This window comes from Metarhizium album (assembly GCF_000804445.1).
Source record: "Metarhizium album ARSEF 1941 chromosome Unknown scaffold_3, whole genome shotgun sequence".
Lineage (NCBI taxonomy): Eukaryota > Fungi > Ascomycota > Sordariomycetes > Hypocreales > Clavicipitaceae > Metarhizium > Metarhizium album.
Genome location: NW_024467577.1, coordinates 626,387 through 639,993, shown reverse-complemented (window position 1 = coordinate 639,993; position 13,607 = coordinate 626,387). Strand labels below are relative to the sequence as shown.

Below are 13,607 nucleotides of genomic sequence, written 5' to 3'. Positions count from 1 at the left end.
GAATTTAGAGAAAACTTTTTATCTATCTTGTAATAGCACTTCTAGTGCAACTTCTAGTGTTAAAAATAAGTAACGCTAACTCTCTCCTTTTACTAGTTAAACACTATTTTATTTAGTAAAAATAAGGTCCTATAGTTTAATTAACTTATTTAAAGTTATTTATAATTACTTACTATAGCAGAAAACGCTTAGAGACACTTGCCTAGACGTTTATTCTATACTCTATATTACTATTACAATTATAAATGCATGCTTGCTAGAACTTAGCAATAACTTTACTATAACTTAAAGTATTAAATAAAATAAGTTAAATTAACTTTATAAGTATAATAAGAGAATATCTAAGAATACAAACTAAAAGACTTACATTAAGAATAGAAGTAAGAATAAACACTTGCTATTTATTTCCTGTTATATAGCTTACTACTTTATTATTAGTAAAAGTAAATATATATTTATCTAGAAGTACTTATTAAATAAAACGTTCTTTCTCTAGAAGCTTACTTTAATAAATGCTGCAGACTTATCTAGCGTTCTTCCCTAGTGTTATTATATCTAGTAGGTTAGTATAAACTAATAGGCAATTAGAGATAATTTATAAAGAATATACCTTTTAATAGAAATAGAATTTAAATCTATAATTATTCTATATTTAGTTAGATTAAGCAATATTATAGTAATATAAACGCGCTTATACTTCTATGCTATATTTATGTTCTATAGGCTAATATTGCTATACAGCAAACTAGTTGCAATTATTTATTGCATTCTAGCGAATTTGCAAATAACTTATTTAATATAAAGAACACTTAATATTCTTGTCCTTATTAGTTAGTTAGTTAGTCCTGCTTTAGGGGGATAGAAGCAAGAATATATAGTAATTATCTAATAAGTTATAGTCTTAAAGCTAGTAATATTAATATTATGCTAGCAGCTAGAAAAGCTTTATAAATAGTTACTAGTGCTAGGAAAGAATTCTTTATTAGCCTTTTGTAGAAGTATAGTTAGTTCTAGATATATTCTGCCTACTAAGTTTTCTTTCTTAGAGGTAGATAATTTAAATAGTTCTTAGTGCTAGGAAAGAATTCTTTGTTAGCCTTTTGCAGAAGTATAGTTAGTTCTAGATATATTCTGCTTACTAAGTTTTCTATTAAGTTGTAATTTCTAGTAAGTTTATTCTTATCTCTATCTAAGTCTTCTATTACTATAGGTTGCTTGTTTTAAAATAAATAATATAGATATTATATATAAAGAGAGGCATTATATATAATAAGTAGCAGGAGGCAAAAGTTAGATAAGTTATTATTAAAATTATTTTATCTATAGTGTAAATATTAGTATAGTTATCTAGTAAATAACTCTAACTATAAGTAATAAGGGGTAGTAACAAGTAACGTCTATTATAGTATAGTAGACCTAGTAGAATAATATTGCAGTAGGGCGTTTAAGTAACTATATATAATAATTAACCTTAGATAAATACAAGTATAACAAGAAGTACAGACAAGGAAAATTGTAACTATAGCTTGCATACAGAGATATATATATAGCTTAGCATAGAAACAGTAAGTACTAGCAAGCAGTAGTAAGCACTAAGTAGAAATAAATGCATACTTACTGTAAATTTAGCAAGAGTATACTTCTTAGCTTATATCTAGAATATAGCATGCTATTTAATCTCTTAGTGTTTTAATTTACTATATAAGAATTGTAAGGAAAGAATAGAATATATTCTATAGTTTAATAGTACTTAGTTCTTTACTTATAGTAATATATAAAGTATATAATTTAAAGTTTATCTTACAACTATAAAATAAAATATTTATACTACTCTAGCTATATAAAGTAGACGTTATAGTTAATAAACAAGAAGCTATTATTATAGTATAGAACTATCTATATATATAAATCTAGGATTCTAGGCAATTCTACAACTTCTCTCTATTCTATGTAATTATAGATATTAACCTCTAGAATAAACTTCTTTATTTATTCTATTGTTTAATATAATATATAGTTTATAATAGCAAATAGATATAATATAGTAGCCTAATAAAGAACAAAAAAAGCTTTAATTCTTATGTAGCTAGAACTTACTTTAATAAAGTTGCTAATTTTAAAGGAGAAGCGCTTATTATGCCTTAGATAGATTAGTGCCTACTTTATAGAAGAAATATTTTATAGTATTATATCTATTTGTAAATAATAATTACTAATACTATTTTAATAGTCTCTTCTCTCTATATAATAGAATAGAAACACTATAGTTATTCTAAAATGCCTAAGTAAGTTCTTATGCAAATTTACTAGATATATCTATTAAGTCTACTTGCTAAATCCTAATAAATGTTTTATTAAACTAAGATTAATTAAATTTTAACTATTGCTATATAGTTAGAGATTAATAGTTCTTATCTATATATATAAGAGTCTCTATTTTATCTATATTCTCTAGACTATTACTAGCTCTTAAATTAAGAGAATAAACTAACATAAAATAGTTGTTATAAATCTATTAAAATAGCTTATAATATTCTAGATATATATTTTTATAGCAACTATTTAGTAGAAATAAAACAGTAAGGCAATAGTTTTTGCAATAAATTAGAGTAGCAGCAGTATTAATAAAGTTAGTAGTAAGTATATTGTGCTTAAAGAGTTTAAGAGTTTGTATTAGCAATAGTAATAATAGAGATGCAAAGGTGTAGCTATAAATTTATCTTGCTATACTTACTTATGTTTTATCTTGCTAAGTAATATAGAGGTTATATTGCTGCTTCTATACTTAATGCAATTTTCTTTATAGTATAATTCTATATATATATTTAGAAGGCCTTTCTTAGATTCTATCTTGCTATTATTTATTATAAGTAGTTTATTATTAGAAACTATAAGACTGCTTGCTGCTTAGGAAAGTATATTATTAAACTTATAAAATATTGCTTAGCTGCTAGTAATACTTAAGTAAGGTAAGTTTCTCTGCAATATAACTATAAATAAGAATAGACATTAGCAATCTAGATAAATATATATAGCAATCTAGATAAATATATATAAGCTACTTTCTATAATAAGTAATAAATATTATAAGTAAGTTCTAGTAAGGCGCAATAAATGCTTAATAAATGCTTAATAAATGCTTAATAAATGCTTAATAAGTACTTAACAAATATAGTAGGTAAATTATAGTAATATGCAATAAATGCATAATAAATATACTAGTAGATTCTAGAGGGATAACAAACGTTTTCTTAACCTGCTTAGACTTAAGTATAATTAGATTAAGAACTAAATAGCATAGCATTTAGTAATAATATATTTATAATATTATAGAAGTATATTATATAAGAACAGACTGCAGGTAAGTAAGAGCAACTTTACAAATATCTAGTATACTGCTACAAGCTAATCTATATATATAAACTTTAAAGCATTATATAAAAACTAGGAGAAGTTAAAATAATCTCTAGCAAGCTAAGGTATAATAAAATAGTATTTCTTCTTAATATAGTATTGCTATAGCTAAACTTATAGAAGTATAGAAAGAATAATTGCCTTCTGCACAAATTCTTTTATTTACTATAAGTTTATATATTTTATTAGTAATTAGAGTTAGCTCTATATAGGCAGGTTTATAAATGTATTAAAGATAGGCATAATATCTTTATATATATTTATAGTTAATATTCCTAGGTTGTTAAATATAAGTAGAAAAAGTAGTTTTGTAATTTTAGATAACTTAGAGTGTAAGATATTAATTAGTTAACTTTAAATTATATTAAGACTTAGAGAAATAAACTCTTTAATTAATATTAGTTTATTAGGATTCTATAAGAATTAGTTCTATATACTTACCTAGCGCACTTATTAATTTAATATTATTATATAAACCTAGCTTCTTACGTACAACTTTACGTTTAGACTTAATAGGTATTTGCTGTATTTAGACTTAATTCTAATATAATTATTAGCTGTAATAACTAAACTTAATAATATTAAAATTAAGATTTAATTGCTTCTTAGCATTTATAAGATAGTATTAATAGGATAAATTAGCGCATAGACTAGCGCATTTTAATAGTTATTATTGTAAGAGTATATTGCTAAGAAAGCAACTAATAAAGAAGTAAATAAAAACTATTTTACTATTAATCTCTAGCTTAATTCTATAATTAAGCTTAGATAAATAAGCTAGGCTATAGATAATATCTAAAAACTCTATACTAAATAGTCTTAATGTAAGAGTAATAATACTCTTAATATAAGTTTAAAGCGACTTTTGTAAAAACTATAGTAGTAAGTATATACTTATTAGGAATTAGTATATATTTTTAAACAAGCTAAATGCATTAATAAATAAGAAGAATAGTAAAGAAATAATTAATATATCTATAAAGTATGTCTCTAGGTAGTCTCTACTATATACATAGATCTCTAACTTGCTATAGAGTAGTATAGTAAGCTTAGCTAGTTAGAATTTTTGCGTCTTCTAATTAAGAAAGTACTAAATAGTATACTTATATATTAGTATAGTATTTATCTCTAGCTAAGTTAAGTTAAAGTTGTAGTTAAGAAATATATTTTGCAGATAATTAGTAATTTAATAGGGGAGTATAAAATAATTTATATCTACTATAATTATTAGCTCTTAGTGCTTAGAACTAGTATATAAAAACTAGGCATAATAAAGAGACTCTAGTTAAATAAAGCTAGGCAGGTTATTAGTAAAATATACTTCTTAGATCTTTACTACTAGTTAACCTAGATACTTCTGTTCTCTAGCTGCTAAGGTGTAGTTATAGCTGCACTATACTACTCTCTTAAGTTTTATCTATACATATTTATTACTAAATATATACATAATAAAGTTAAATAGCTAGACTAGTTAATAGAAGCAATTATATATATAGTATCTGCTTATTGTTTGTATTAATTTACTCTACTACTAAGCTTACTATAGATCTATAATCTTTGTGTTGTTAGTTAAATATACTATACCTCTATAGATAAGTTTTAGGTTAAGATTTAAACTAAGAAATATATAAAGAATTTTCTATAAGTTAAATATAAAAATATTCTTAGTTGTCTTGCTCTAAGTAGGCAATACTTCTAGCTTTAGGTTTAATATATACTGCTAGAGAGGGAGTACTAAAAGGCTGCAATTAAACTTCTTCTTTAGTGTATCTTTAAATATAGATATATACTATAGCTCTTTAATATCTTTAACTAAAGCAAGAACTTTATATAATTCTTAATACGCATAATGCAATATAGCATAACTTTATTTCTATAATACTAGTGTAGTCTTAAAATTAAACAGCACAAAATAAGTTAGCTCTTAATATAGTTCTATTATTAAATTGTAAGTTGCTGCTTAGATAAGCAGTAAAATAACTTGTATTAAAGGTTTATTGCTATCTTTACTCTTAGAGTTAATCTTATTAGGCTTATTAAATAAAATAGAGCTAGCATTATTGTTAAATATAGGAAATGTTTTAAAATAAGAATAATTAAAGTTATTAGTAGCATTTTGCAAATTGCTATTATCTAGCAATATGCTATTAATAAGCATAGGCTAGTCCTATACCTTAGAGTCTAAGTTGCAGTTAGAGAGCTAGCGCTCTGTCTTAGCGTTTTGTATAATGCAATTAACTATATCTAGAGCGCTCTTAGCTTTTAGTACGTTTTTACAGATTAGTAATTTATCTAGGACTAAGTTAGCTATACTGCTAGTATTAAGATCTATAAAACTGTCTATATTAATAATTATATTAACTATAGAATTTAACTAATTCTTAAGAGTTTCTTATTGCTAAGTGTTGTATCTCTAAGTATTTTGCAGATTGCGCCTTTGCTGTACTAGCAGTTGCAAACTCTTAAGTATAGCAGAATAATTAGAGAGTAACTTATTATTTTATACTCTATACTGCCTGCTTCTTAGTTCTAACTTAGGTTTATATGTAATAGCATTTATTGCGTTAGGACAGCTAGGCTGCTGCTAAGCAAACTAGCTTATAAAACTACCTAGATTACTACTGCACTAAGTAGAAGTAGAATTCCCTAGTTAATAGTTCTATTTATAAGGCATTTTAAAATAAAGACTAAAAAATTGCTTGTCTGTTATATATAGCTAGAACAAACTATAGTAGTATAGATAGTAGATATAAAAATAAAATAGTAGTATAAAAGTTTAGCATTAGTAGCAGAGCACTACTTCTGTTTGTTATAGAACAACTTTCTTTCTGTAACTACTAAACAACAACATTTTGCTGTATATACTTTACGCCTACCTTTATATTGCGTTTTGCAAGTAGAGAGGCTTTATTTCTTTCTAAAATATCTTTCTATTCTAGCGTTTCTCTCCTCTTTAATATATCTTCTTAGTTAATACTATAAAACTCTAGACAAGCTATTACCTCTAAGAGATCTACTCTAGCATTATTATTTACTATACTTTATGTTAATATAAGTAGAAATGCTATAAATCTAAGTTTCTAGCTACTATCTATAAGTTGCCTGCATTTAAGCAATAGTTTAGGCAGAGGAAATAACTTATTCTAGGCTAGAACGTAGAAATATAGCAATATAAATCTGTCTAGAGTTCTATTAGCTGCATCTATACTATCTAGACAGGCTTACTAACAAAACGTTATTACTCTAGCCTACTAGAAGAAGCATTCTATTTATATTACAGGCAATAGTTGCTTCTCTAAGTAACAGCATTATATTCTAGTTAATCTAAATTTTATTCTAGTATCTCTAGACAATAAAGAATTAGAGCTATTTAAGTTAGACTATAGCAACAATAAGTTTAATAGCTTAAGATTTCCTTAGAACTTGCCTTTATTTAATATAGTTAATAATAGCCTAAAGTTATATAAGTTTAACTCTATATAGCTACTACTTCTTAATAATTATTGCTAATATACTATATAGCTAATAATCTATTTAATTTAGAGGCATTGCCTATTGCTATCTCTTGCCTAGGAGAAACTAAGCTCTAGTTCTTTAAATGTATCTAGGTAGGCTTGCTTAACCTTTATAGAAGACGCTAACTAATGCATTTTTCACAGCAGAAGGTAGCTATATTAAGTAGCTTAAATATATAGTAGATCTTTTATAATACGCAAATAATAAACATAGTATTGCGTACAAACAGATAGCTCTTTATAAGCAATATTAATATTCTATTTTAGAATATAGAGCTTAGTAATTATACTGCATTTCTATATACCTAGAACCTAGACTTATTAGCCTACTTAATTGCATTTTATCTTAGCTATATTTAATATATAGACTATATTATGCTTGCAAAGAATGCATAGACTAAATGCTTTAATAATATTTATAACTAGAGATCTTATAGACTTTTAAACTTTAAGGTAAAGTTATACTTTTAAGTAAAACTAGATCTATCTTCTAAATGCTAATAGTTTCTAGGAGCATATTATAAGTCTTATAGAAGTGCATCTAGACCTAAAAGAAGCAACTAAGATTAATAAGATTATGCTTATTCTTAAACATCTATTTAATATTAATTTATTTATTGCTAACTATAACTTTATTAAAAGTTATATTAATATTTAGAAGAGCTCTCTAAATATAGCACTATAGATATTAAGTATATCTATATACTAATTTATAAAAGGTATATATACTAATTGCTCCTAGTCTTTTAGTGCAATATTAGTACTATAATTAAATTATTAGTAGACGCTAAGGCACTTAATATTTAACTTTATTTTATATATAGGCTTAGCTTAATTTAGCATAGAATTTAGATGTTTTCCTAGGAGAATTAGATTTATCTGTTTATTCTATACTTAAGTAATATTTTCTTTACGCCTAGAATCTATAAGCTAGATTAAGATAAGAGGAAAATCTAGAGTCTTAGCATAAGGAACGTCTTTATTCCTAGAAAGGCTTTTAAGTATTAGTAAAAACAGCTTATAGAATTAGAGTATTAGCATTCTAATGTTTTATAGCAGTCTATTCTAAAGGAGAGTTTTAATAACAATAATAATAAGCTTAGTAGAGATGATAAGTGCTATAATAATAGTCCTTATAATGTCCTAGGCAATAAGATCTATAATAATATAGCAGCAGCATTAAACTAAACTACTGTTATAATTTCCTAGATTTACTGTGTTACTACTAGTCTACCTTAACTTTATACTAGCTTTCTAGCAAATAGACTAGTCGTTCTAGCTGCGCGTAGGAATTACTAGCTGCGTATAGAAGTTACTAGCATTATTTCACAAATTGCTATCTTATTGCTCTATCTGCTAACTTCTAAATATTCTTAGGCGTCTGTATTAATATTATATATAGTAGTTTTTTATATATTTAATAACTAGGCTGTAAAGGTATAAGAGAGCTTAATATAGTTGCTTACTTTTACTATAGTACACTCTTAATAGGAAATTTAGTAAATAATATAAATTTTATATTTACAATAATTAAGTCTACTATACTTATATAAGTTATTCTCTTATCTTACTTCTGCTCTATAGCTGCAGACTATAGCTATAGATAATAGCTATAAATAATAGCTATAGACATAATAAAAGTTTAATATATTTACAACTAGAAATTATTTTCTAAAATATTAATACCTTACTTTATAATATATAAAAACTATTAAGTATTCTTTTGTCTGTCCTTAAGTAATAGAAACAAACAATAGAAATAATAATAGAATAAATATATTTATCTATAGTTTAACAAACTTTACTTTTTATACTATTACAACTTACGCTAAAAAGTTTATAACTATATATAGCTATAGAAATATAATAATAAAACATCTTATTGTTTTTAAATATAATTATAGAGTGCTAAATACTTATTTACTTTTTTTCTAGCTAGTTTTCTGCGTATATTTCTATTCTCTAAGGGAGTATTTCTAGCGCCTCTAGTAATTAGTAAGAGACTAGCTTAATGCCTACTATTATTGTATTACTTTAGCAATAGTAGCAATAATATAAGTTTGCTTATAATTCTGCTCTTTTATAATTTGTTAACTATAAGATATTAAATAGTAAGAATAAAGTAAATAGATTTTGCTATTTAAGAGCACAACCTTAACTAGGAAGATATAAACATAGAATTAGAGCATAATAAAACACTAGAGCTACCTAAAGTTAAAGGGAAAAAGATTGCTAAGCCTATACTTATGCTTATGCCTAAGAAACTAAGCGCTAGTAAAGCGCAAGTTAAGTTAGACAAGCCTATTTACTTTACTAAGTTAGACAGACTTTATTAATCTTTTCTTGCTGTATATAAAGCTAGCCTAGACAAGCTATCTAAGGGACTTATAGCTGTTTAATTTGCAGGCGCTTTACTAGAAATAATAAACTTAAATAAAATACTTCTTCTAGATAACTAGCATTAATTTACAGACAAACATCTAGATATTATAACTATACTCTGCTACTTTATTTAGAAAATACAAACGCTAAAAGATAAGAGATTTAAGGTTAACCTGCTACTAATAAAGAGTATAAACAGCTTTAGGATCTTTAATATTAATACTAAGTATAAGTATATAGATAGCATGCTATCTATATTGCTAAGAAGTTTAATAAGCAAGAAGAGGCAGTTAGCTTTATAGTTATCTATAACTATTAAAGCTAAGCTAGCTAAGAAGCATAAAACTATAATAAAGACGCTTAAGAGATAGACAACTTTAACTTTAGTATTTATTTTAAATAATATCTATAAATAAGAGTTTTTATAGTAGCTAGGACTTAATAGTTTTTGTAAGTTTTAATGTTTAATACTTCTTTATCTTTTATATTTCCTTAGGCTCTAGCTAATATATATATATAGCTAGGAATAATAGTAGTACTAGCTTTAGCTATTAAGAAGTTAAATAAAATCTAGACTAATCTGTAAAATATAGAGCGTTAAGTAATAATAGTTAAGCTATCTAGCCTAAGCAGAGTCTAGACATAAAGCAATAAACTCTAGTAGTTCTAAATATATTTATAAATTTATTGCTATTACTATAGAATTCTAGCAATATTACTGCTCTTAATAACATTCTAATTAATCTAGACTTACTAATTATATAGATACTATCTTCTAATTATAGTTAGATAGCGTCTCTAGGCTCCCCTAGCAAAAAGAAAGTATAAATAATATTTAATTTTATAAGTTTAGTAGATCTTATTTTAGAAGTTTATAGAAATTTACTTTTATATTTTAGTAATTATTTAGTATTAGTTACTTTATAGATACACTTAGAATAGACTAGTACTTTAGTAGTTTTATATATAGGTAGACTAAAATAGTAATACAACTTTAAAGGTTATTATAGAAATTAGGAATTAGAAATTAGAAAATTGCTTGCTTCTATATAGATTCTTTACTTCTATGCATTCTAGAATCTAGGAAATATAATAGAGAGTTATAAATTAGTTAGTATATAGTAAGCTATTACGCTATAAGGAAACTTAAGAGGTTTAATAATATTTATATATTAAGTTTAGGCAGATAGACACTAGCAATATAAACTATTTATATTACTTTATAGTAGCTTTATTATTTGCTAGTTGCTAGTTATATTAAGACATAGAATTTACCTTGCTTTAGTTAATATTATAAATTCTACTATTAAATGTCTATACTATTTTCTATATATCTCTCTCTTATAGTAATTTACTATAGACTTAACATTAATTTATAGAGAGTAATTATATATCTTATCTAAGATATATTTGCTATTAACATTAATTAATTTTAAATTACTATTAACTATTAATTTAATATTATAATATATATATATACTAGTTTATAGATATAATAACTTTTAATATATATTTTATATATAGAATAAGTCTTCCTGTGTTAACATGCTACCTATGCGTTAATATTATGTTAAGCCTAATATATCTGCATCCTAACTTTAGGGGTAGGCCTAGTAGCTGTAGAATACAATGCCTAATTAAATTAGCTGTATGTATAGTTAATATCGTACTAACACGCCCCCCCCCCCACGGTACAGTACCTACTTTGACTGGATACAGAGTAACTACGTGGAATTGATTACCCCGCCGCCGGTGGAACCCATTACCAATTGCCTCAAAGAGAAGCAGTTCCGAGTTGACTGACTGGCCTTTGTCAGCCCACCGCAGTCGCTTGTCTTGTGCCTTGTCCTCACACAAACCAGCTGACCCTCTCGATATCGGCATCAGGCGGCTGGAAACAATGCGAGTTTAACAACCGTCGCAGACAAGACCCAAGGGCCGGTTGGGGTGGCTGTGCTGCTTTGTCACATCTGTACGGAGTTCGTATCCTCTGCATCATCCGCTCCAACCGTCAAAGGACAGTCAACAAACACTACCGCCACAGCTCAGCCCCCCTCGGTGTGAAAGCTGTGCGTCTGCCTCTTTGCTCTTTGGTGCCGGTACGGCTGAAGAGCTTACGAATTGCAATTCGCGAGCCAGACAAGGCCACACGGTGGTACGAAGGAGAGGGAGGGGAGGGGGAAGACTGAATGCGCGGCCAAGTTCTTGTCAGAAAGTACAGGCAAATCCATGTTTTTTAAAGAACAGAATTTATTCCTCATCTTCTTCTTTTCATCATCATATCATCATCATCATCATCATCATCATTGTTATTATTATCATTATTGTTATTTTGGCTGTTTCTTTCCTCCAGACCGTTGCCGAAAACACACAGCATGCGGCTCCTCGACAAGCTCAAGAAGAGGGATCAGCCCGACGGCAATGCGGACTCGGCAAGCAAGGATGGCGGACGGGGATCAAACGTCGCCGACTTCTTGTTTATTCGCACAGATACCGCCGGCCAGGAGGTCATTCAGCCCCCGAATGACGGCCGGGAGCAGAGGCATTTGCTCTCGCCCAAGACGTCGGTGCGGTCGTCGCCCCGCCGCAGCCTCGACGTCTTTCGACCGAGCCGATCACGCAGCGAGTCCGTCTCCTCGCAGGCCAGTCACTCGTCTAGAAGGCGTCTTGCGGACCGACTACACCTTGGCAAGACGGCCGAGTCCTCCGAGAATGTCCCCGACAACTTGCCCGCCATCACGGGGGCCGACGCGGCCGATCAGTCGCAGTGGGAGCAGCGGGCGACGATGCTGGCGGGACAGAACGAACTCGCCCGCACCAGGCCCGACTCTCCCACCCCTTCGGAAGGCACGTCTCAGATGAGCCTGGGGCCCGGTGGTATGGCGAGGAAGAGGAGCGCCAGCACGTCAAAGGCTATAGACGACGACATCCAGGACGCCATCCGGCTGCATGAGGAGGGCAAGTACGGACAGTCGACCCAGATATTCAGGCGACTGGCCGATCCGGAGGGTGCGAACAACCCCCTGAGCCAGGTTCTGTATGGGCTTGCGTTGCGGTGAGATGCCTGTTCTCGTAGTTGCGAGTATCAACCTGGTGACAAAATTTGCTGACGGTTGGTGTTTTCCCCTGGCGCAGCCACGGATGGGGCTGTGATGCTGATCCCGCCTCGGCCGTCAAGTATCTCACCGCCGCGGCGTCCAACTCGGCCAACGTCGAGAAGCTCGCCCTTGAAGCGGGCATGAAGAAGGGCGGCGCGAACAAGGGCGAGTTGGTCCTGGCCATATTCGAACTCGGAAACTGCTTCCGCTACGGATGGGGCATCGAGAAGGACCCCGTTGCCGCGAGGCAGGTTAGTAGCAGTGCTCAACAAGCCACGCCGCGACAGAGCAACGTCTAACAGCCCTCTAGTACTACGAAACGGCAGCAAACCTTGGAGACAGCGGTAACTTGGCCCGAAACAGCCACTCCGGGGAGGTATCAATACACACTAACACAATCTCGACAGACGCCATGAACGAAGCTGCCTTGTGCTACCTCGAAGGGATTGGCGGTAAGAAGGACAAGGTAAGCCACGCACCCATGACGCCGGACTTGCACGCCCATACTGCGACACGGCAGCACATACTCCGTACCAAAGACAAGAATGCACAAGCCTCAACCTACACATTCTGAGAAGGGCAAAGAGAGAGAAAAAAAGGAAGAAAGGCTTGTGGCTTTTGCGTCACACCCAGCCAAGCATGCATCTGCACGTCTCAACGCCCGTTTTCCCCCACGACCCGCCATCGCTGCCCAACGTCACACAAGGCCGCTGTTGGGCAAAAAAAAAAAGGGGCTCTTATTTGCAAGACCAGCATCGCGCTGGGCGCCCGATGAATTATAGTCCCACGTCGACGTAGCTGTCGCTGGTCATTGCAGATCGGCGTCTTCCCCGCCATATGCCACCGTCGCGAGCCATTCCTCCCCTTCACCCGCGGCTGCTCCGTGAGCACGAGGCTAATTCTGGACTCTGGTCAACAGTACACCGCCGCTCGGTACTATCGACAAGCTGAGAAAGCGGGCAACACAACCCTCGGAAATACCTGGTACGTCTTTCTGAGTTCCCCTCTCGTCTACGGAGTGCCCTGCCTCGTATTTTGATCCTTGGAGGGGGTTCGCGCGTGGCAGACGTGTTGACCGCATGAGCAGGATTTGGAAGCCCAAGTACGACCCTCCAGAGGCGGGAAAATAACCCGTCGCCCGTCGTGTACTATTTGAAGGCATCAACGCCACATTTCTGCCGTTTGTCGGCCCCCCCCC

The 13,607-nt window shown here is 30.8% G+C and overlaps 1 protein-coding gene across 1 annotated transcript; it reads left to right on the top strand.

Annotated features, from left to right (window-relative positions):
- Positions 1 to 11,686: 11,686 nt before the first annotated feature.
- MAM_01948 (Tetratricopeptide-like helical) lies at positions 11,687 to 12,983 on the top strand (the record flags this gene model as incomplete). Its single annotated transcript, XM_040820747.1, has 4 exons — positions 11,687 to 12,366; positions 12,447 to 12,660; positions 12,720 to 12,753; positions 12,817 to 12,983. The coding sequence occupies 4 exons, from the start codon at positions 11,687 to 11,689 to the stop codon at positions 12,981 to 12,983; spliced, it is 1,095 nt and encodes a 364-aa protein (XP_040681090.1).
- Positions 12,984 to 13,607: the final 624 nt, after the last annotated feature.